The following is a 26,308-nucleotide window of genomic DNA, read 5'->3' as shown; positions in this document are numbered from 1 at the left end:
GCATCTACACTTTGTAAGCTACAGTGAGGTGCATGGCAGAGGGTACATTGCATAGTACCGGTTATTAGGATTTCTTGGTCTTCCACTCATGTATGGAGCGCAGGAAGAACAAGAGCGCGGTACGAACAATTGCTTGAATGCCTCTGTGCCTACAGTAATTATTCTAACATTATTCTCACAATCCCTATGTGAGCAATATGTAGGAGATTATATCACTTGAGCAACCCTTTAGAGCCAGTTGTTGAAACTCTGTTAGTAGGCTTTCCCGGGATAGTTTACGACTGTCAGTTCAGTTCATTCAGATCTCTGTGACACTCTCCCATGGATTAAAAAATAACCTGTGACCATTCGTGCTGCCCTTTTTTGTATACGTTCAATATCCCCTGTCAGTCCTATCTAGTACAAGTCGCACACACTTGAGCAATATTGTAGAACCAGTTGCCCGAGTAATTTGTAAGCAATAATCTCTTTTGTAGATTGATTGGCACTTCCCCAGTTGTTGTTTTTGTCTTCAGTCCTGAGACTGGTTTGATGCAGCTCTCCATGCTACTCTACCCTGTGCAAGCTGCTTCACCTCCCAGTATGTACTGCAGCCTACATCCTTCTGAATCTGCTTCGTGTATTCATCTCTTGGTCTCCCTCTGCAAATTTTACCCTCCGTGCTGCTCTCCAACACTAAATTGGTGATCCCTTGATGCCTCAGAACATGTCCTACCAACCGATCCCTTCTTCTAGTCAAGTTGTGCCACAAACTCCTCTTCTCCCCAATTCTATTCAACAACTCCTCATTAGTTATGTGATCTCCCCATCTAATCTTCAGCATTCTTCTGTAACACCACATTTCGAAAGCTTCTATTCTCTTCTTGTCCGAACTATTTGTCGTCCATGTTTCACTTCCATACATGGCTACATTCCATACAAATACTCTCAGAAACAACTTCCTGACACTTAAATCTATACTCGATGTTAACAAATTTCTCTTCTTCAGAAACGCTTCCCCAGTACCCTACCAATACACCGAAATCTACCATATGCTTTACCCACAACTGAACCTACGTGATCATTTAATTTCGTATGCCTACATCGTGCTACAGCCACGTATTTGTATGAATTGGACGATTCTGAGACTTATTGATATTGTAGTCATACGATACTATGTTTTTGTTGTTTTGAGAAGTGCAAAATTTTATATTTCTGAACATTTAGAGCAAGTTACCAATCTCTGCACCACTTTTAAATCTTATCAAGATCCGTCTAAATATCTACACAGTTTCTTTCAAATAGTACTTCATTATTAGATAACTGCGTCATCTGCAAAAAGCCTGATTTTACTATTAATATCAGCTGCTAGGTCATTAATTTACAACACAAACAGCAAGTCATCAACCCAGTCACAAATTTCCAAATTTCACTTGATACTCCATATGATTGTACTTTTGACAATAAGTGTAGGTGTGGTACTGAGTCAAATGCTGTTCAGAAATCAAGAAATATACTGTCTACCTGATTGCCTTGATCCCAAGCTTTCAGTATGTCATGCACGAAAAGTGCAAGTTGGGTTTCACATGATCCATGCTTTTGAAATATATGCTGGTTGGCACTGAGGAGGTCATTCTGTTCGAGATACCTCATTATGCTTCAGAATACGTTCTATGATTCAACAACAAATCAATGTCAAGGATATTGGACAGTAGTTTTGTGAGGCAAGAACTGGGCACAGTTTTTTGTTCGAGATATCTATGGTAAGATTGTAGTCAGAATATGGGCTAATTCTGCTGAAAATTCAGTATAGAATCTGGAACCACAAACACTAATACTTTACTCATTCACCTTTTCAGTGGTACGAGGATTAACTTGGGACAATTCTCCTGGGTTGTCCTTTGTAAAGGAACATTAGAAAACAGAGTTAAGCATTTCAGTTTTTGCTTTGCTCCTCTAAATTTCAGTTCCTGTCTCATTCACTAGGAACTGGACCCTAACTTTGGTGCCACCAACAGCCTTTTCAAATGACCATAATTTCTTTGAGTTCTGTAAAAAGTCATTTGACAATATTCAGCTACAATAGCAACTGAAAGCTCTCGACAGCCAAATGCATTTCATCTCTCTATCTATACCCATACACTTTGTTTTACACTTATTATGCAGTAATCTGTGTTTCTTTACAGTGACTGTCTGTCATGGAGGTTCCCTTCCATTATGAACTGTTCTACTGGGTACATATCTACCCAGTGCATGGTCAATTATTCTTGTAAACTTGAGCCAGAGTTCCCCTATACATTCCTGTCCTGTGTGAAAGTTTCAAGTTCCTCATTGAGATATTTTTATCTAGTTTACTGACCATAAATATCTTTCTGTTTCTTTTTGTTGTACTTTGTACTCTGATAATCATTACTGCCACAACCGCATCATGGTTACAGATACCAGTTTGAATGTGGACATCTTCAAAGAGGTCAGGTCAATTTGTTGTGATTAGATCCAAAATTTTTCCATCATGAGTGGCATTCCTAACTATCTGTGCTAGGTAGTTTTCAGAGAAGGCATTTAGTAAAGATTCATAGGATGTATTGTCATGTCTACCACTAACAAAACTGTAATTTTCGCAATTAACTTTTGGATGATTAAAATCTCCATCGATGATTACAGTATGACTGTGGAAGTCCTGTACAAGTGAACTGAGGTTTTATCTGACTTTTTGGTTACATCCAGGGACAAGCCTAGTGGGCCATACAAGGATCCAATTATCATTTTATGCCCACCCCTGATACCGATTCTTGTCCAAACAATCTCACATGCAGCTTCAATTTCTACCTTGGTGAATTCGAGTTTCTTCTGCAACAAATACACCGCCTTCATTTCCCATTTGCCTATCCTTCCGATACGCACTTTACATTTCCCTCCAAATCTCATTGCTACCAATTTCAGGTTTCGATCAGCTTTCTGTATCTAGTACTATGTGAGAGTCACTGCTTTTCAGTAACACTTCAAACTCTGGCATTTTGTTGAGAATACTTTGGCAGTTTACCATTAGGATTTTAATACTCTCAGATGTGGGATGCATTTCTTTCGATCTTACACTGACACTTCAGGATTTCCTACAGTGTATTATGCAGACAGTATATTGTGACAGCCAGCCAGAACCGTAAAAATATGAGAACTTAACACTGCCCAAATGGAAAGGAGCAGTAAGGAAAAACAAGCCCCACCTCCGCCTTGCAGGGCTGCCATCCTACATTCGTGTTTTGTGCTTCCACGAAAGCAGAATTGACGTAATGGCCATAGGGATCACGAATTCCTTCTGTTGTCATGAGAGTCACATTTTAATTCCTTTATGCACCAGGATTAGTCTCTTACTAATTTCAAAATAAGAAAAACAAGCAATCCATAAAACAAACCAAACTGGAGTACACAAAGCATTTGGCAAAGGCTACAATACAATTTTTGCTGCAGCTGGTAATGGTAGTTCAGGCTCGAACTCTACCGGTATCTTACACAACCACACATCAAAGCAATCCCCATCTAAAACTGCCATAATATAGTGTCTGCATAATAACAAATATCAACCATTTGGTTTGATTTTGTTTCTTACTATCATACGGTATATCGTATAGTTATGAGACTGAGGCATTTAATGAGCCATTCATGGTGTTTCGCTTATATTACTATACACTACACTAGTTTGTGTTTATATGCCAGGACAAAGAAAATTTACCATATATATCAATAACAACAATTTTACTTATTTACACCCACTGTACATGAATTATTCTACTTTCCAACATTTGAATTTTTAAATAGTACTTTATGCTTCATTCTACAATTTTAGTGTAGGTCTTTGCTGTCATAAAATACAGAGCAGTTCCAAATAGTATGAAGCAGTAGTGTAACAGCTTATATGTATCCTGTGCGATACACCTTTTCAAAGAATATTTCCAAAAATGTTGACGTTCCTGACACACAAATTTGTTTATTACACACACACACACACACACACACACACACACACACACACACACAAACACAAAACACAACACAACGAACTGTCAATAAATCAAGGCTTGCCTATTCTTTGCTCCTTTCACAATCCTCATAATAATTTTTTCCCTCTCTCTGAAAAAAGAATGTTATCAGTAGATTTGTTTCCACAGTGATAATTCTATTTGACAACTGATATTTAATACGCATTGTATCAAGTCTTTTTAATACCACTCTAATGTAAACAAGAATGTTTAACTTTGTTGTCACAACATCCACATTGCCTGTGCCAAATTTTGTTCATACGAGCACCATGAAATGTAGTTTAACTCTGAAGAATGCAATAGACGTGGATATGTCTTGGGCTGTCGCTCAAGAGGCCGTGCACAATTGCAGAGTAATTGATGGCTGTATGAGATTATTTATGTAGAGTTGCAATTTGAATTTAGCTAGAAGAAGTGTATCAACAATCATTTGTTGTGTGTAAAGCTCTCTTATGTTTCTGTGAGGCACGTAAATTTTAAGATTCTATTGATCGAGAATGCTCACTGCAAACTATTTATCAGCAATGCAACATGATGTATATTTCTACTGAGCATCAAAATAATTATCTTATAATTTAACATTAACTGCAATAGGAAAAGTCTGAGGATCTTTATACAGTGTACTTGAAATCTATACTTGATAATGTGTATCTACAACAATAAGAGACTGGCTATTAATACATGTGACAGACCTCAAACACTTTTCTAAAAGGAAGTTTCTTTCTATAATTTATTTCACATTTAGGATCATGAGCTATCAATGTAGTGAAGATAAATGCATTATTGCCAAAACTGTAAAAGAAATGTTTCACTATATTGAAAAATATGTAAAAATTGCAGGCTTCTGGACAAGAATTACTTTTATTCCAGATGAATTGTGGCAAGATATAACAGTCCAAATAAAACACACATAGCCTTGAAATATTGCAGAGGGGAAACTGCAATTACTTTCTAGTGCAATTAACTGATATTGTGTTATTGTAGCCTTATACTTACCCAAATTATGTGACAGTGCTTTCTAAGAAGAAGAAGAAGAAAAAAAAACGATACAAATTTTAAAAAGTTAATAAAAACACAAATATTACAAAACTGCTTATACAACTGCATCTCAGTCCAAACCTGAGGGTGTTATTTTTTAGCATGATCACAGTCTGTTGTCTTTGTGAACACCTAACGATTACGAATGTGAAGACAACTGGACACCACAAGCATAGAAAATGGAGTGTTGGTGCAAGCATTGACACATTGTAAGAAGTATTAGGAGACACACAGACCTGAAATATAGACAGAAGAAGAAGGCAACACTCACTAGACTAAGACCATCTACACCTGAATTGTACAGATTATTTTATTCTTACTGTAAATGATTTATTCCAAAAGCTAGGAAGTTTTATTTCTCTTTTTCGTGCGGCTGTTGACGACTCATAACATCTGCTACCTGGTGAGCAGTCTGTTCGCCTCCTAATTACGATTCGTTGTGTGTGTGTGTGTGTGTGTGTGTGTGTGTGTGTGTGTGTGTGTGTGTATTTAAATGTCCAGAGGTTTTTGGACAGCAGGAGAGGAGTCTCTAGACACAACTGAGGACAGGTGCCTGCTGCTTCATGCACAGAATGTCACACAGTTGATTGAATCACTGCTACTCGTGTCTGGAAGGCTCTCCAATGCAGGTCACGGAGCAATAATGTGAAGAATTCTAGAGTGATGAATATGTCATTGTCCTGCCACTACATAAGGAAGCTATCATACCAGAAGGTCATCAGCATTGAGAATTTCTACATGATAAAAGACATCTGTTTCAACTGGTGTGGAGTATGCTGTACAACACAATATGCAATGGCTTTCATAGTCCAAATGCACATGTAGGTACAGAGCACCTCCAGCCTCTCTCTCTTGTTGCTTAACAAGATCTCAAGACCTGGACACTGCCCATACAAATCACAGAAGACATAGAAAAAACTTCTTATAAGTTACTTCTTGCTGATTACTAACCGCTTACACCGACACTGTTGAAGGTCGCAGAGAATATGCTGTTAGAAGAATGGACAGCTGCAACAGCATTTGTGGCGAATGCTGCTGCTGTGGATGCCACAGGGGCAGGTGCTGGCAGTGGGCGGGCTGCTGTGGTAGAGCTGGTCGTAGTCGTCGTAGATTGCTATAAAAGTGATAACAGCTGAGGTTAGTATTCTGTTGTATGACTCATTATTTCACTGATCATTTCCAGTGCAATACCACCTAAAATTTAGCACAAAAATATTAATTTACTACTAAGATAGTGCTGTATCAGTTTAAAAACGCACATTTACATTATTTTATTAAAAAAATCCAAATTCTCTCTCTCTCTCTCTCTCTCCCCCCCCTCCCCCCTCTACGAAGAATATCCCTGACTCTTAACAGTAATATAATCTGTTGTGTAGGATTTCCTACACAATGGTAAGGAGAGGTGGGCTACAGAACGATGCAGCAACCGTCACCGTAGAAAAGCTGTACAATAGCAAAAATGCTTAGCAAACAAGCCAACAAAGGAAACAGAAGATTTACTTTTTTGTATTTTTTTAGGTGTACAAAGAGCCTTCACAGATAATGCAAGAGGAGAGTCCAGATCAGCACCCTGACAAACATTAAAAGAAACGAATGTGGACAAATTTAGTAAAATGAAAGTATATATGCAAAGAAAGTGGGTAAAGATGAAAAATGCTGCATAAGAAAATAAAATGTAAGGAAAACGAGAATGGAGCATTAAAGATGCCACAGGAAATTGTCACTGATTGGCCACTTACGTAAAATATGGGCGAGCCAGTCACCCTGTGAACAAATTAAGAACCTCTCCCTAAAATCTTGGTAAAACCATTCGACAAGTCACAGAACTTTAAAAATTTAACTACATTCATTTGAGTATTGCCTAAAAGAGATGACAGATCTGCTTGCAAGTCAGCCATGGCCCGCTTGGTCAGAAAATAAAACACAATCTAATAAAACGTAGCACACAGTGACCTGGACACCCCAAGTACCACACATTGGAGGGTCCTCTCACCGGAGCAGGAAGCCATGTATCACAGGAATGTGGGCTATCCGAAGCAAAGTGAGGAGAACCTCGTCCCATCTATGTAGCTGGAAGGAAGTACACCACAGACACACTGTGGCCTTGACTAAACGAAGCTTATTGTCAGTCATTTCCAGCCACTCATCCTCCCACCGACGCATGACTCGTGAGCTCAACAGTGAGCTGAGTGCATGCAAGGGGATGGCACACTGAAATACTTGCGGATCGAGACATGCCTCCTTGGCTGCGAGATCTGCCTTTCATTCCCAGCAATGCCAACATGACCTGGAACCCAGCAGAAAACCACCTCCTTCCCCAGTTGTTTTAGTTGGAGGAGGGCATCCTGGATGTTCTGGACTATTTTATCTGTTGAATACAAACACTGCAATGAGTGAAGGGCACTTAGTGAATCGGAATAGACAAGACATTTAGGATGGGAAGAGCATCTCATCTGCTCCAGTGCCCGCAAGATCGCAGACAATTCTGCATCAAAGACAGTAAATGCTTGAGGCTGTTGGACCTCAAGGACAGGATCTGGAAAAACAAGGGTGCAACCAGCAGAATCCACCTGTTTCGAACCATCCGTAAAAACAACTACATAGTCTTGGTGCTCGGATAAAATGGCAGAAAATGTTGCATTAAAAACGGTGGCAGGAGTGCAATCTCTTCTGTACCGCACCAAATCTAAAATCACTCTTGGCCTCTCTAGTAACCAGGGTGGCAGGCAGTTAAAACCCTGGATCTGGAGCTATACGGGCTCCACACCACGGGACTCCAGCACATATTGCACACAGATCTCGAAGGCCGCACGGTAGCGACGAAATGCTGGATCCTGGCTTTCATTGGCAGTAGTTTGTGCAAAATGCTCGGTCAGCGTCTGAGTAATGTTTCTACGTGTTGTTTGGAGGTACCCCTCGTTCAACACTGCAACTATCGGTAAATGGCTGTGTTTACTGGAAATCCTCCAGATGGCTTCCCATACTTTAGTGGAACAAGTGGAATGGTTGATGGAATCTACGCGTCTAAGAGCTGCACGCCTGTTCTGGATGGCTAAATGGCATTCTTCTGTCCACCAAGGGACAGGTCACCTCTGAAGAGGGCCAAAAGACATTGGTATGGACAGATCGGCAGCGTGATGGATCACGTGTGATGTGATCCACCCATTCCTGGACGCTGTCACGATGTTCAAACACAGCCAACTGGCCAAGCAGCATCCAGTTGGCCCTGCCAATCATCCACGTTTGTGGTTTCTGTTCCAGCAACACACCATTGTGTTGGACTCACAACTAGGCGGCATCAGCGGAGCATCATGTAGCAAAGAAGCTCCAATCGCGCGTGGCCTGTGTGTCGGCCGCCAACTGTCTTGTATTGCAGCAGCAGAGGGCAATCGTGGCAGGGAGCCAATGGAGGCCTGGCTTACTGGGTGTGCACCTCTAGCTTACTGGGCGTGCTCCACTGGGTCTGCCGAATCCCACACGACCGCTATCGACGTCTGATGGAAATTTGCAATTCCATTACCAACTTGATGCCCGTGGAGTGGTAATGATACATGATACCACAACGTGTTACAAGAATGAACTGCCCTGACTGTATAACTCTGGCTAAATGAAAGCATCTTTTTTAATAGCATTCACATATCACCAAGACTTAACATCACTCACAGACGACATGCATTTGGCGGTATTTCAATAAGTGCTCAAGGAGTTTAACTGACTGGACTGTGGCGGACGTTACACAGTGAACATCTTTTTCCATCGTATGTACAAACTCAGTTTGCCACTTCCAATATCTGACAGTGCAGCTTTGTTAATCAACCACATGGCTACACCAGCCAAAGAATAAGTATGCATCCAATGGAATTTTCACCTCTTTAGACCAAAGGCTCAATAACAAGTAAATTTATTATTTATTCATGGTAGTTGAGCTCCGTGGCTATGGACTGCATTACTTGAAGGAAAACAACAATAAATAACTGGATGCTGTATTTCTTCAAGAAATAAATTTTATATGTCACAATGGCAGGAATGAAGTAGTTATTTTTCCATACAAGCCATGAAGAACACACCACACAAAAATCATAAAGCACAGGAATCATAATGATGAAACAAATAGATCCAGCCTATGCCACAGTTCCGAAAGTAGTTGTGTAGGATACTTGCGATGGGATTTGCTTCTCTGGTAACTACTACAGGTTCTGACGAAAGAATACTTACATTGCTGAGTCTTGGAATCACAGAATGACAAAAAGATGAACTGGATATGGCAAAAAGCAACAAACTGGTCCTTACTGAAGGAAGTCTGATGATATTTGGACTTGCTGTGTCACTACAACAAAAAGGCTAAGAGAAAGAAAAGCACAGGTGTAGAAGAAAATCACATTCTTTCCTTTCCTATTTCACCTTCTTCGTAGGGTTATTCACTTTTTCACAGTATAACGCATCTGGTGTATTTGACAAAAACTAATTCACTAAATTTTGTCCAGTGGTATTCAAAGTGAAACTACTTAGTAAGGGTGACATGTTTCTTTTTGCTTAACGTCTGTTTGCTTACGAGAACTTTAATACCTGGCAAAATAGGAGGTAGCAGGTTGTTGCTAATTTCTTTCTTGTTTGTCTGTCTGTCTGTCTGTCCAGAAATAATGTTCACTTGCGTAACTCACACAACTCTGAGTCTGAATAAAAAAATAAATAGTTTTGTATCACAGGAAAACTGAATCAAGAAAAATAATAAACTGTGGCCAGCACTTCCATCTCATAACATGCAAATAAGCAATTTCGCACACTGAAACCCTATTTAATATATGACTCATTTTAGAGTGTTTTCTAACCTCCTCACAGTCATTTTTATAGAAACAACTGATAGAGCAACTGAGCAAAGTAAACTAAATTCTCTAAGACTGATTACACAAAATGCATAGAATTTGGTTTTTGCAATTATTAAGAGAACAATTTTTGTTTCACAGCTGCCTAAACTAGTAATAAGAAAATGTATCACTGCATTAGTTCTACCTATAAATTTGTTTATCACTACAACCGAATTTCAAAAATTACTGTACTGTGACCTTCCTCTTAAGGAAACTAACAGAACAGTACCTGTACATTATGCCCACCCAGCTAGCCACGTGGTCTAATCTGCTGCTTCCCGAGCGGGAAGGCATGTCGGTCCCTGGCACGAATCCACCTTGCAGATCAGTGTTGAGGTCTGATGTGCTGGCCAGCCTGTGGATGGTTTTTAAGGGGGTTTTCCATTAGCCTCAGTGAATGCGAGCTCGTTCCCCTTACTCTGCCTCAGTTACACTACGTCAGCGATTGCTGCGCAAACACTGTCTCCATGTATGCGTACACTGTGATTACTCACGCAAACATTTGGGGTTACACTCTTCTGGTATGAGACGCTCCTGGAGGGAGGGGTCCACTGGTGGCCAAACCACACAATAATCCTGGGCTCAGTGTGGGGTGGGTGGACTGCTATGGCCTGCTGTGGGGTTCTGAACCAGTGAGGGTTACAGCGGGACAAAGCCTTTCTGTCTTTCTAAGTCCCCAGTTTAAATACACAATACCTGTACATTAAGAATTACTATCGGCAATACCAGGAACTGTCACCCTAAAGTAAGTACTTTCCAGGCACTGTGTTTCGTGTGTTGAGTTGTGGTCTTCAGTCCACAGACTGATTTGGTGCAGCTCTCAGTTCTACTCTATCCTTTGCAAGTTTCTTCATCTCCAAGTAACTACTGCAACCTATGTCCTTCTGAATCTGCTTATCGTGTTCATCTCTTGGTCTCCCTCTATGATTTTTACCCTCTATACTTCCCTCCAGTATTAAACTGGTGAGCCCTTGATGCCTCAGAATGTGTCCTACCAACCGGTCCCTTCTTCTAGTCAAGTTGTGCCACAAATTGCTGTTCTCCCCAATTCTATTCAGTACCACCTCATTAGTTATGTAATCTACCTATTTAATCTTCAGCATTCTTCTGTAGCACAACATTTTGAAAGCTTCTATTCTCTTCTTGGCTAAACCATTTATCATCCATGTTTCACTTCCATACCTGGGTACACTCCATACAAACACTTTTAGAATGGACTTCCTGACAAATCTATACTCGGTGTTAGCAAATTTCTTTTCTTCAGAAACACTTTTCTTGCCATTGCCAGTCTACATTTTATGTCCTGTCTACTTCGACCATTATCAGTTATTTTCCTCCTCAAACAGAAAAACTCATTTACTACTTTAAGTGTGTCATTTCCTAATCTAATACCCTCAGCATCACGTGATGTAATTTGACTACATTCCATTACCCTCTTTTTGCTTTTGTTTATGTTCATCTTATGTCCTCCTTTCAAGACACTGCTCAGTTCCTCTTCCGGGTCCTTCGCTGTCTCTGACAGAATTACAATGTCGTCAGCAAACTCTCTAATTATTCAAAATGGCTGAGAATCAAGAGAGTGTTAATGCGTTAGATACTGGCGAAGTTTCGAGCCTCGAGAATATGTCTGTCGCTGAGCGTCATGCGAAGTTTCTAAGACTGCTGGATACGAGCATCAAAAACGGTAAGATAAGCAATTATGCTATTAATCATATTAGGGACTTTGTAGCCAACTGGTCAATCGCCCACTCTCAGAGGGTAGGGTACCTGAACTACAAAAAGAAAATGAAAGACTCAGAGGTCAACCGGCCCGGACTTATGCTGCGGTTGCAAGTGCCCCAGTTGCCAAGGCACCGACAGCGAAGGAAACTATACAGGAGAACATCAAAAAAGTTACTCCTACAGTATTTATAAAACCTAAACCTGGCGATGACATTAAGGTTGTTAAGCAGCATTCGAGAAGTGCATTGATCCTAAAAAGGATAAGATAAAGATAAACAATGTACGTACTGCGAAGAACGTGTTGATAGTAGAAATGGCCTCACAAGAGGACTGTCAAAAGATATTAAACAATGAACAATTAAGTGACAAAGTGAAGTGTGAACCTCCTCGCAAGCGTCGACCTTTGATGTGTCTGTACGATGTACCTACATTCATGACAACAGACAATCTGGTGGACGCAATATATACACCAAATTTTGATGTGAACATGTCAAGAGGAGAATTTGACGAACAGTTCAAGTTACGCTTCAAAGTAGGACCACGTGAGAAGTTGACAGTACACCACGTGGTAGAAGTCTCACCAGGTTTATGGAAATTACTAACGAGAATGGGTCGGTTGTATGTTGGCTACTCTGTGTTGAACATAAAAGATTACCTGGCGGTGCCACGATGCACTAAATGCCAGGACATAAATCATACAAATAAGTACTGTATGCAACCCGATGTCATATGCGACCATTGTGGCCTGTCTGGACATATTAAGAAAGGCTGTCCTAATAAGGACAAAGCAGCAGTATGTGTACCATGCAGAAGACGAGGCTGTAAGTGTGGTGGACCTAAAGATTGTCCAACCCACCGAATGTTCTTAGATAGACTTATACAAAGAACAGATTACGGCGATGTTTAAAGTGGTACAAGTCAATGCAATGCGCAGCCAGATGGTTGCACATGAGCTAAGGAAAGTAGCGGAACAAGAAGGAATAGATGTTCTATTGATACAAGAACCAAACTCCTGTGCGGGTCGAGTCCCTAGTTTTCCCGCAACAGCACAGGTGGTTTCCTCGGGTGGGAACCCCATGAGTGCAATTATTTCATCTCTTAATGCTAACCACTCTTCTTCTATTGCGTTTCTTTCTCTTGTTCTTGTCAATCGTTCCCTAATGCTCTCTGAAACTCCCTACAATCTCTGGTTCTTTCAGTTTATCCAGGTCCCATCTCCTGAAATTCCTACCTTTTTGCAGTTTCTTCAGTTTTAATCTACAGTTCATAACCAGTAAGTTGTAGTCAGAGTCTACATCATCCCCTGGAAATGTCTTACAATTTAAAGCCAGGTTCCTAAATCTCTGTCTTACCATTATATAATCTATCAGAAACTTTCCAGTGTCTCCAGGCCTCTTCCATGTACATAACGTTCTTAAACCAAATGTTAACTATAATTAAGTTATGCTCTGCACAAAATTCTAAGAGGCAACTTCCCCTTTCAATCCTTACTTCTAGTTCATATTCACCTACTTCTTTTCCTTCTCCCCCTTTCCCTACAATCGCATTCCAGTCCCCTATGACTACTAAATTTTCGTCCCCCTTAACTATCTGAATAACTTCTTTTATTGCACCACACATTTCTTCAATCTCTTCATTATCTGCAGAGCTAGTTGTCATATGAACTTGCACTACTGTGGTAGGATGTGCTTCGTGTCTATCTTGGCTTCGGCGATGCGTTGACTATCCTTTTTTTCCATTATTAAACACAATCCTGCATTACCATTATTTGATTTTGTATTTATTAACCTGTATTCACTTGAACAAAAGGCTTGTTCCTCCTAACACCAAATTTCACTAATTCTCACTACATCTAGCTTTAACCTATCCATTTCCCTTTTTAAATTTTCTAAACTATCTGCCCAATTGAGGGATCTGACATTCCATGCTCTGATCCATGGTACGCCAGTTTTGTTTCTTCTGATAATGACGTCCTCATGAGTAGTCCTTGCCCAGAGATCTGAATGGGGGATTATTTTACCTGCGGAATATTTTATCCAAGAGCATGCCCTCATCATTTAACCATACAGTAAAGCTGCATGCCTTCAGGAAAAATTACGGCTGGAGTTTCCCCTTGCTTTCAGCCATTTGCAGACTCAGCATAGCAAGGCTGTTTTGGTTGATGTTACAAGGCCAGATCAGTCTATCATCCAAACTGTTGCCCACTCTTCAGGAACCACATGTTTGTCTGGCCTCTCAACAGATACCCCTCCTTTTTCTTAAACTTATTTCCATTATTACAGTCTCCTTATAAACTGTTGCCTGTAACCTACTTATTACCAACAATTTGCAATTAGTAGTTTTCTGGGATTCAAATCTTAGTCATTTGCCCACTTACATTCAACTGTTTCTCTTCAATCCATGTCCTTGCTTAACCAGAATTTGCAGAGATTTTCCCCTTTCGATTTGCATCAGGGCATCATATCTTATTCTTCCTTCCACACCCCATGCTCCATTGTGCCCAACTAATGTGTCTAAAATCTATTTTATTTTATTATAAATATCCACAATACATGGTTTTCAACCTGCAGTTTCCTCTCTCACATCACATGTCATCCCTACCACCCCATGTTCTTAGGTTAGTACATAGCAAGTATATTTCTCTCTTCTTTGGTAAATAATGACACATTTTCTTAGGTTAGTACACAGGGAGTAGATTTTTCTCTTCTTTGGAAAATAATGCTTTTCTTCCTGTATTACAAATACAGTTTTCAATACCTAAAATGTTACACACTTTCTTTCTACACATCTTGAGAATTTTCTAAGATTTTAGTGCAATTTTCATCATTAAATATAATTGACAATTAATAGTGAGATACATCAATCATCCCCTTATTTAAAGAGGATAGTATTCTGCTCCCATCAGCATTACTGTAATTGCCTAAACTTAATTTTTTATATAACAAGCAACATAACTGCGACAGCAATGAAAGGAAAACATGTGAAGGAATCTAAAGAAGGCAGTGTGCACTACAATGAACCTAATGCCAGTAGAACTATTTTTAAAACAAAAAATTATATATCAGACCATCTTCCGTTTTTGGTGTGTATGTCAGTCAGATAATCTCAAATACCATCTGGGTTCATTAATAAGAGTGAGCAAGCATAACTCCTGGATGACAACTTGACCAAACTTGTATATTCGTACCTGTGAAGTGCGAGCGGGGAGGAAGTCCTCACTCGAAGACAGCAGTGACAGGCCTTGCGACAATTGTTGACACATGGCGCTCACAGAATCTCCGACGCTGATACCCGACTTGTCAGCCAGAGGGGATACTTCTGGTATAGGGCTCACTGAAACATGCATTGGTTATATTTTGTTACTTCCAGGGAGCAGTCTCTCACTTTCACTGTAGCTATGTTATAAGAAAAATTTGTCAGTCAAATTACATAAACATGAAAACAATAAGCCATTTTCATTTCTTTTTTTATCCACAGGTAAGTGAATAGCGTATGATGAAATAATTTGTAAATGCAGATTTGTATTTTTAAGAAGTAGTCCTACTAGAAAAAAATCTAAGAATCTCATGTACGGTACCTGATGGTGGTATTTTGTGTAGCCACACATTAAAACATTTACAGAAAATTAAACTGACAAACAAATCTGTTTCGGCATTTTCTTTATGTGATTTACTGGTCTAACAGTATGAACTGCCATTTTCAACAAGAAACAATGAGAATACACACAAACGTAACTAGTAGATCAATACTTTAAAGAAAAAGTATCCACACTGCCTCTCTCTAGCCTAAGGATACGGTTCTACTATTCTCACAAAGAATACCCGCAGCACTCATAAAATTGATTCCATATCTTCATAATAAATATCTACAGTTTATCCTTCAAATACATCCGCACACGCGCACGCGCTAAGTGTAAAATATTCTGGCATTTGGAAGCTTTCTAGAATGTATTCTCACCATGCAAAATAAATTTGTTTTGTTTGTTACAACATCTTTCTATAGCTTCGCATGAAGGTTGCTAGCATAAAAGAACAAGTGTATCACTGTCATTCAGCAGCTTTCACCAAGCACTACTGCCAATAGTGCCATCAAAATATACCAAGATATCCTCATAACTTAAGCTTGCCTTGATTTGTAACCACAGTAAACTGGAGCTCCATTAATTATTTTAACATTTTCACTTTATTCGTTAAGTATTTAGTGTTTTATTTCTTCCAATTACAGTTCTATAAAAATACCAGTAGTTCAGAAAATACTGACATATACCCTTTGAATCTTTAGTGCTGGCTTGCCTGAATACAATATTCTCGGTTTCCAAATGCCATCACTCCGAATAAAGCACTTGAACTTTTAACGGCTGCCTCCCACATCGTCACCCAGAGTAAAAACCTCTTATTGCTGGACTGGCACAGGGTTCTACTTTATAGGCACGATTCCAGCATCTGGAACTTTCCAGAAAGGGCTGAAGTGTCACCTCTGTGAGTGAGCAGGTGAGTTTGGCAGCTCATAGCAGCTTGAGCCTGCTGCTGGACCAAGTGATGTCAGGTGGCACAAGGGGCCATGTTTGAAACTACTGCTCCTGCCTCCCTATAAGCATCGATTTTGTCTTTGCTTTTACTCAATATCCAAAGCCTGCTCCCATACATTATTACCTATGGATCCCTAGTACTGTTAATACTGCAGTGGTTTGTTCTAATTTCCTCTGCCTCCTTTACAACTGAATGCATGATCTAAAACCCTCTTTTTTTTTTTTTTTTTTTTTTTTTTTCAAATTGTATTTTGTGTCTGCGTTCTAGGCAATATTCAGCTATGGCCAAATGTCTCAAGCCGCCTTAGTTTAACATGATGCACATGTTCAATTCAGCACTCAGCAACAGTGAACATGGGCTGACCTATATACACTGTCCAGTCACATAAATGTGACCACCTGTGAAAAGCCAGAATAACCACTTTTTGCAAAATGGGCTGCTGCAAGATGTGCAGAAAAAATGTCAATAAGGTTCTGGACGGTACTAACAGGGATGTAGAGCAATGTCAACTCCAGTGCTGTGGCCTTCTGTGCTAGGGGTCTCGGTTGAGGATCCGTGATGCGAACAGTCCAACTGAGGTGTTTGCACAAGTTCTGGATTCGGTTTAACCCCTCAAGCATGATGCTGCCCTCCACCTTACAGCACCCACAGAGTGACATCTATTGTACACACTTGGAAGTGCTACATCTGCAAATGCTATATCTAATGAAGTACCAGAAATAACATAGCCCCCCCCCCCCCCCAAAAAAAGAAAAAAAAGAAAAAAAGTGAACTCTTAAAACTATAAGGGTTTAATAGGCTAAATCACTTTAGGCACAAAGAATTTTAACCATTTTGTAAAAATTAATTCTTTAGATGGTATTTTGAGAGTGATAAAGCTCAAACCTCATCAAAATACACAATGCTGGGTTTGCAGGACAAGTGTTGCATCTATATGATGTCCGTCTTCTGTGCTGTTTTGCTGCACATAGCTCCTTAGGTCCACTCTTCTGTTTTTTGTTACTGGATTTTCTTGTGTGCGGTGTCTATAACAAATGGCCTTCTTTGCTCCTGTTCAATGGCACTGTAATGGTAATTAGTTAAAAGTTCATCTATCAGTTTCACTCTGAACTCTAAATTCTCCTCCTTGTTTCCATTCTGACAATACATTATGTAAGCATTTAGAACAGATACATTTAACAAACGCTTAACAAAGTTTTTGTACCAAACAGTGCTTTCTCCTTCTGGCTGTGGTCAGAAATACAGAGTGGTATCTGGGTTACTTGCACTTCTCCCCCTCTTTCCTCCTCTTTGCACACCTATTGCTGATGCACCATGCTTAGTCGTCAGCATTTTAACTTCCCTTTTATGTTTCCATTTCAGAGCCACCAATTTCCCCTTTGGTGCACTGATGATCTGTCCCTTCTATAATTTCCTATTTAAAATATGTAGCATTCCTTTGGTACATGTTCTATCTGTTCCTACTGGATCAGTATTCCTGTCCATAAGTCTTCTAAACAGGTCAGGACTTGAGTAGTAATTGACCATATACACACACCAACCTACATCTAACATACTTTCACTCAAATTTACCACCACATTTGTTGACAGAGGATTATTGTCTTTTGTTATTAGACTCTTATGATCAGTATCTTTTTCAGTGTACAAAATAAAGGCCCATAAATACCAATTCTTGTCACACAGTTCAAAAATTTTTATCCTGAAGCACGCTGCTCTCAAGAGTGTGTACTGCTTCCATGAGAGTGTGTCTTTCCACAGCAACAAGGATTGATCAACACATTATTTCCTGGCTCATAAGCTCTCTGAAATCTTGCTTTCAAATGCTTTATCACAGGCACAATTTTATAAATGTTTTTACTGCCATGTACCTGTTGTCAGTAAAATGCAGGTATCTTTCTTCACAGATAACAGTAGGGACAAAGGGCATTTCTTGCATGTTCTTTTTGGTAAAGTACATTTCAGCCGATCTATAGACACTATATCCATCAGTAAAAATAGAGGTAAAAGGACTCCGATTTCATCAACGTCAGTTGCAAATCAGTTTACAAATAGTTATTGCTTCAGACAATTTTTTTTTCACTTTCCTTGTGTAAAAACGTTTCTGCATATTCTTTTGTTTCTTTGATAATCATTTCTGTTATTTCACTGACAAAGAATTTCTGTTATTTCACTGACGAAGAACAATCCGAAGCAAGCTAATGGCCCTGCATTACCGAGAATTCAAAGTTTCGGCCCACCTTCAGCAATGCTCAATGCAAATGCAGCTGGTGCAGAATTATTGTCACAATCCTCTCAGTCAGATGGGACTGCATCCTGCACTGGTAGGAATGCAGATGGCTTGACCATTCTGCCAATTCACAAGACATCCTTTGTCGGTGGCTCCTGAAATTGTCAGTGTTGCTTTAACCTTTCTCTCTGAACACTTGTTTCAAATGCTGCAATTTAGTCAGTAGGTGGTGATCATCAGAAATAATCTTTGCTCTGTGAAATAACATGTTCATGACCACTTTTGTGTGCACAAGAGTGGTAAATAGTTGGCATTCAAGTACCGGTCCATGTGTGTTGCTTTCCTGTTCACTGAATGATCATTCTTTCCACTTGATTAGAATGCTTGAGAATAGAAGCTTGCCATTCCTTTCCATCAAGACAGTAAATTTAATGGGCACCATTCATGTGATTGACAAACTGCTGCTGTGCATTTTCAGCGTGAGGCCATTTCAGAAATGTGTCGTCAGAACACTGAAGGAAGAATGTAGGGCGCAATGTCGGGGAGATCAGATCTTGCCCCTCAAAGTGCTCCACTAAGAAGTTTGCGACAGCTGGAGACAGTGGGAATCCCATCGCTGTGCCATCCATTACCGTATTTGTTGTGGTACAGGAAGTATGTTGGCATTAAGGCATGGAGGAACTACTTGACAATCCTGAGAGGAAACTATAGCGCCAAAAAATCCAGTATGCGTTGTACCAGCACCCTCATAAATAGTGGCACTATGTGCACACCAACAACTACATCCATTGTCTTATCTTCATTTTCTTGCATGTCTCAACAAATGCCTGTAAGTTGCCAATGTGGTGTTCAGAATGTCCCAGTTTGGGTGCAAATAACCCTGTCAAATGTTCTATCAGCCTGTAGGTGACTGAACTGAGTGCATTAACAATGGGCCTATGAGGTACACTTTTTTTATGTATCTCTTGCAATCCATATAGCCTGGGAGGTCTGGTAGCACGTGATATGAATTTCATCATCACTTCATCTGGCATTCCAAAGTCTTTAATAACTTCTCTGTCTTTCTGTGTCGGATCGCGACTAAGCTTCCAGTACATACACTATGTGACCAAAAGTATACGGACACCCACAAAAACATACGTTCTTCATATTAGGTGCATTGTGCTGCCACCTACTGCCAGGTACTCCATATCAGCCACCTCAGTAGTCATTAGACATCGTGATAGAACAGAATGGGGAGCTCTGCGGAACTCATGGACTTCAAACATGGTCACGTGATTGAGTGTTTCTTGTGTCGTATGTCTTTATGCGAGATTTCCACACTTGCAAACATCCCTAGGTCCACTGTTTCCGATGTGGAAACAGACCATCACACAGGAATTTCAAACTGCATCAGGATCCACTGTCAAGTACTATGACAGTTAGGCGGGAGGCGAGAAAACTTGCATTTCATGCTACAGTGGCAGCTCATTAGCCACACATCATGCCAGTAAATGCTTGGTGTAAGGAGCGAAAACATTGGACGATTGAACAGTGAAAAAACGTTGTGTGGAGTGACTAATTACGGTGCACAATGTGGCGATCCGATGGCAGGGTGTTTAAGCGTGTGTATTGTCAACAGTAAAATTCGGAGGCGGTTGTGTTACGGTGTGGTCATGTTTTTCATGAGGGGGCTTGAAACCCTTGTTGTTTTGCGTGTCACCATCAAGCACAGGCCTACACTGATGTTTTAAGCACCTTCTTGCTTCTCACTGTTGAAGAGCAATTTGGGGATGGCGATTGCACCTTTCAATACACTCGAGCACCTGTTCATAATGCACGGCCTGTGGCGGAGTGGTTACACAACAATAACATCCGTGTAATGGACTGGCCTGCACAGAGTCCTGACCTGAATCCTATAGAACACCTTTGGGATGTTTTGGAATGCTTGACTTCCTGCCAGGCCTCGCCGACCGACACAGATACCTCTCCTCAGTGCAGCACACCCTGGAGAATGGGCTGCCATTCCCCAAGAAATCTTCCAGCACCTGATTCAATGTATGCCTGCGAGAGTGGAAGCTGTCATCAAGGCTAAGGATGGGCCAACACCATATCGAATTCCAGCATTACTGCTGGAGGGCGCCATGAACTTTTAATTCATTTTCAGCCAGGTATCCGGATACACATAGTGTATTATCCTCTAATAAATGTAGTACCTTAAGATGATAGTCTTCAATGTATAGAACCACATTGGCATTTCTTTTATTGGCTGGCAAGACAATCAAGTCCTCATTCTCATGTAGTAAGCATTGTTCCTCTTGGATAATGCTACATTTTGGCACTTTAGCTTTTGCCAGGATACGGCTCATACTTAGCCTGATGTATTCAACCACATCATACTTTGATGCCTAATTCACTGCTCTGTTCCACTAGCAATATCAAATACTGGCAGACGTTGTGTAGCTGAAGAAGAATTAAATACTTTATGCAGTGCTGCAACAGAGCTGTCACCCTGTTCTCAGTTGAAAAGCTTAACAACATCAGACCTTAAAATAAATGGTTTTCACCACTGTGTGTAAACAGAGTAAAGATTATTTCTGACAACAACCTTCTACAGTCTGAAATGCAACATTTGAGATGCATGTTCAGGAAAAAAAAAAAAAGTTACAGTAAGGGAGACTGCAAATGTCTGCTTGTGTCTTGTATGTATGGATGGATATGTGTGTGTGTGCGAGTGTACACCTGTCCTTTTTTCCCCCTAAGGTAAGTCTTTCCGCTCCCGGGATTGGAATGACTCCTTACCCTCTCCCTTAAAACCCATATCCTTTTGTCTTTCCTTCTCCTTCCCTCTTTCCTGACGAGGCAACCGTTGGTTGCGAAAGCTAGATTTTGTGTGTATGTTTGTGTTTGTTTGTGTGTCTATCGACCTGCCAGCGCTTTTGTTTGGTAAGTCTCATCATCTTTCTTTTTAAATATATTTTTCCCACGTGGAATGTTTCCCTCTATTATATATATATATATATATGGTGTATCACTGAAACTTCACAATTTAGTATTAAGCAAGGATAAATACGAAAACCAGCAAATGTGGCATGTCACCTTTGTAAGCACTGAAATCAAGATTGTGCCTGCTCAAACTGTTTGTCAGACAATCACAGTGTAGAACACACGATCTCATCAATCAATCATACCATATAAAATTTATATTCTTGCTCGTCACAAGTATTTGGCTGTTTAGGTACAAATATTTCATGCTTTTCAATGATGATGGTAGGCAGGAACGTAAGAACACTGCTTAAATTTTTACTTGAAACAGTTGGATACAAACACTGATGCACTGCTAACCTGTGAGCATTAGAGAATCGCCACAACTTCCAGTGGCCTTGATCTAGACTACGGCCCAAGAGGCAAGTTAATGCTAACATAAATATGTTCACATAGAACACTTCAAATGCAGCACAACAAGCGAAATGTGAGCTTCAACAGCAATCCTAAGGCTGCCACTGCTCTTCAACACTTTATTTCAAATTTTGGCAACAGCGTTAATCCAAAGCTGTACGATTTCAGCCTATTCGGCTATAAAGAGGTGACAGAACGTATTGATGTCATTTCTACATCTACATCTGCAGCTGTACTCTGCAAACAAATACAAAATGCATGGCAGAGGGTACGTCCCATTGTACCACTTATTAGGGTTTCTTCCCATTCCATTCACATAATGAGCAGGGGAAGAATGATTGTTTAAATGCCTCTGTGAGTGCTGTAATTATTCTAATCTTGTCCCCACAATCCCTATGTGAGAGGTAAGTAGGGGTTGTAGCATATTCCTAGAGTCATCATTTAATGCCAGTTCTTGGAACTTTGTTAGCAGACTTTCTCATAATAGTTAACATCTATCTTCTGGGGTCTGCCACTTCAGTTCTTTCTGCATCTCTGTGACACTTCTCCCATGGGTCAAACAAACCTGTGACCATTCGCGCTGCCCTCTCTGTACGTTCAATGACCCCTGTTAATCCTATTTGATACAGGTCCCAAACACTTGAGGAACATTCCAGAATAGTTTGCAAGGGTGGTTTGTAAGCAAACTCCTCTGTAGACTGACTGGATTTCCCTAGTATTCTAGCAATAAATTGAAGTCTGCTACCTGCTTTATCCACAACTGAGCCTATGTGATCATTCCACTTCATGTCCCTACTGAGTGTTACACCCAAATATTTGCACGATTTTCCAATGCAAACTGTGAATCATTGATATTATAGTCATAGCTACTACACTGCCTCGTTTTGTGAAGTGCACAACTTAACATTTCTGAACATTTAAAGCAAGTTGCCAATCTTTGCACCACTTTGAAATCTCATCAAGATTTGACTGAATTTTATGCACTTTCTTTCACTCAGTACTTTATTATTGATAACTGCACCATCTGCAAAAAGCCTGTTTGTACTATTAATATTGTCTGCAAGGTTATTAGTATACAACATGAACACCAAGGATCCGAACACACTTCCCTGGAGACACCTGAAGTTATCTCTACATCTGACAATGACTCTCCATCCAAAATAGCATGCTGCATTCTCACTACCAAAAGGATCCAGAGTCCAGTCACAAATTTCATTTGATACCCCATATGATTGTACTTTTTACAATAAGCGTAGATGTGGTACTGAGTCAAATGCTTTTTGGAAATCGAGAAATACTGCATCTACCTGATTCAAAGCTTTCAGTATGTCATGTGCTTATACTGCCAGTGCTGTAAGGAGTTGCATTTGATAATAGAGGCAAATTACGGCCGTGACTTAGTTGAGAAACTCAGATCTACAAGTTCGCAGTTCCCAAACGTTTCACACAAACAATATGATGTTAATTTCTGGAAGCAGAGACCACAAACAACTGTGCAGTATGAAGAAAATTTTGTGCCACAGAAGTGAATATTTGTAGGTGGTGTCACATAAGGAATAAATTAAAGTTAGCCAGTTCATGGTAACAAAGCCAAAGCAGGAAAGGTTTCAGGAGCTGGAGCAGCAGGTTGTTCAATATGTGCAACAGAAATGCAATGAAGAAATCTTTGTTACTAAAGAAATTATCCAAATGAAGAACAACTTTCCAACTACATGTGTCATGGAATTCAAAGCAAGTACTGGTGGGTATATGAGGATATGATGAGGGCAGGGCTTACATTGAGACAAGACACTAGTTCAGCAGTTTGTTATGGCATTTGATGAAAAACTATTTGCGAATCATCAACATAAATAAATATAATCAGACAGCTGTTTATTTTGACAGGCTGTCAGATGTTACGGTGAACATGAACGGTGTTAAAAGTTTTCTGGCAATGAAAACACCAGAAAACACTAATGATGAGTGCACTAGCAGTGGGAAGTATGCTCCCATGTGAGATTCTTCACAAAGGGGGGGGGGGGGGGGGGGGGGGGGGACCACTTGCCTGCAGGACTTATCTTTATATGCCAACAAAATACATGGACGACAAATGACCGGATGCTAGAAAGGCCAAACATTGTTTGTAACAGAATACCAGATTCTTTGCTTACCACAAGGGAAATGTTGGTGCTGGATTCTTTCACTGGATATCTCACCCTGGAGGTTAAGGATCTGACAGCAAAGAACAACAAAGTCCTGGCACCATGACCACACAACATGTAATTGATGTTGTTGTGATTAGACCTTTTAAAGCCCACCTGCAGTGAGCTGTTTCTTCAAGGAGACCATGACCTCACTCGCGGAAGGGGGGGGGACAGTTAAGTAGACCCTCAGTATTCTCGTTGGGGCAATGGACCTTACTGTCTCAGGCAAAATATCAAGTGAATCTATAAGAGGTGCAGGCTCTCAAGTGAATCTATTATGAAAGGCTTCAAAAAGTGCTGCATGTTGAATGCCATGGGTGGCTCAGAAGATGACTGTGAGGAAGAAAGAAAAGCCAATAGGCTTACAATTAAGGATAATGATACTAGTGGTAGTGATGATGGTGACTGAAAATAATAATATCACAGATGACTGGTTTAGAGTTAGTTCAGTTAGATCTAGTTTCATGTTTCACAGTTCACATGCATGATACATTGTAACTACGTGGAAAGAGCCATTTTACATCCACATCACAAATTAATTTGTAAACTGGCTACATGCTGAAGTGGTTTTTTTTTCTCTCTTTTTCTTTTTTAAATATACAGATATGAGTTAGTAATTCCTACGCACCACCTTTTACCAATTACAGTAACAGAAATCATTCTATGGAATAGAGAAAGTTGTCAAGGAGAAACTTTTTCAAGTTGTTTTCAAATTTTACTTTGTTGTGTGTCAGATATTTTATATCTGCAGTCGTCTTGTTGTTGTGCCTGCCTGTGACTCAACGTCTCCATTATATGACGAGTGGCAACCTATCCTTTTCACAATCTGTCATTATTCCAGCCTGGATTTTCCATTGTTAGATATTTTATATCATTGGATAAATGATCAAAAATTTTAGTTGCAGCACTGTGCATCAACTTTTGCGCTAAAGACAACCTTAATGCGGAGTAATCAGTGTCATATTACTTCTGGTATTGTAATTACGTACATCATTGTTTCTTATGAACAGCAGTAGATTATTTACAAAAAACTTCATGAGAGAATAAATACACTGTGAAGCAGTACTCACAATGCCAAGCTCCTTAAACAGATAACGACAGGATTATCATGGGGAGCACCACATACTATTCTCACAGCAGCTTTTTAAAGTAATGAAGATTCTCTCTAAAAGATGAGTTAACCCAGAACATTATTCAATATGACATTATTCAATGGAAATATGCAAAATATGTCAACTGACTGATCTGTCTCTCCTCAAGCTCTGCAATGACTGCAAGTGCAAATGCAGCTGAAATAAGTTGTTTTAGAAGATCCAAAATGTGCTTTTTCCAATTTAAATTCTCATCAACATGGACTCCTAAAAATTTATAAGTTTCAACAACATTTATTATTTCCTCAGTGCATGTTACACTTATCAGTGGTGTAGTACCTGGAGATGTGCAGAACTGAATATGCTGTGCCTTTTAGAAATCCAGAGCAAGTGTCTATCTCAGACACACACACACACACACACACACACACACACACACACACAAAAGGGTTTAACTTTTACAAGCTTTCGGAGCCAGTGGCTTCTCCTCCTTGAGTTGAATGGATAGGAAGACGGGTGAAGGGAAAGGACGAGAGGTTTAGGGAAAGGGGTACAGTTCAGTAAAGTCACTCAGAACACGGGGTCAGGGGATACTTACCAACAATAAGAGAAGAAAAGAAAGAAAGATTATAGTCACAGGATACTACGTTTTTGTTTTGTTCTGTTTTGCTTTGTGAAGCGCAAAATTTTACATTTCTGCACATTTAAAGCAAGTTGCCAATGTCTGCACCACTTTGAAATCTTATCAAGATATGACTATTAATGCAGCTTCTCTCAGATAGTACTTCATTGTAGATAACTGCAACATCTGCAAAATGCCTGATTTTATTATTTTTACTGTCTGTAAGGTCATTAATATACAACATGAACAGCACGGGTCCCAACACACTTCCCAGGGGCACACCAGAAGATGCTTCTATATCTGATGAGGACTTGCCATCCATGGTAATATGCTGTGTCCTCCCAAAGTCCTCAATCCAGCCACAAATTTTACTTGATATTCCATATGATCATACTTTTGACAATAAACGTAGATGTGGTACTGAGTCAAATGCTGTTTCGAAATCAAGAAATATGGTGTCTACCTGACTGCCTCGATCAAAGCTTTCAGTAAGCTATGCAAGAAAAGTGTGAGTTGAGATCGATGTTATTGAAAAATATGCTGGTTGGCACTGAGGAGACACCACATTATATTTGAGCTCAGAATACGTTCTATGACTCAACAACAAATCAGTGTCAAGGATATTCGACAGTAGTTT

At 40.0% G+C, this 26,308-nt stretch overlaps 1 protein-coding gene across 1 annotated transcript in view; it reads right to left on the bottom strand.

Moving 5' to 3' along the window:
• The window catches only part of LOC126091927 (protein numb), a 214,951-nt gene that overhangs the window by 15,766 nt on the left and 172,877 nt on the right, over positions 1-26,308 (bottom strand). The window contains exons 9-10 of the mRNA XM_049907249.1: positions 14,829-14,974; positions 6,006-6,168 (exon numbers count right to left, since the gene is read on the bottom strand). Coding sequence (XP_049763206.1) covers positions 6,006-6,168; positions 14,829-14,974 — 309 coding nt within the window. The remainder of the gene's footprint in view (positions 1-6,005; positions 6,169-14,828; positions 14,975-26,308) is intronic.

Source organism: Schistocerca cancellata, chromosome 7 (genome assembly GCF_023864275.1).
Source record: "Schistocerca cancellata isolate TAMUIC-IGC-003103 chromosome 7, iqSchCanc2.1, whole genome shotgun sequence".
NCBI lineage: Eukaryota > Metazoa > Arthropoda > Insecta > Orthoptera > Acrididae > Schistocerca > Schistocerca cancellata.
This window is presented reverse-complemented; position numbering and strand designations above follow the sequence as displayed.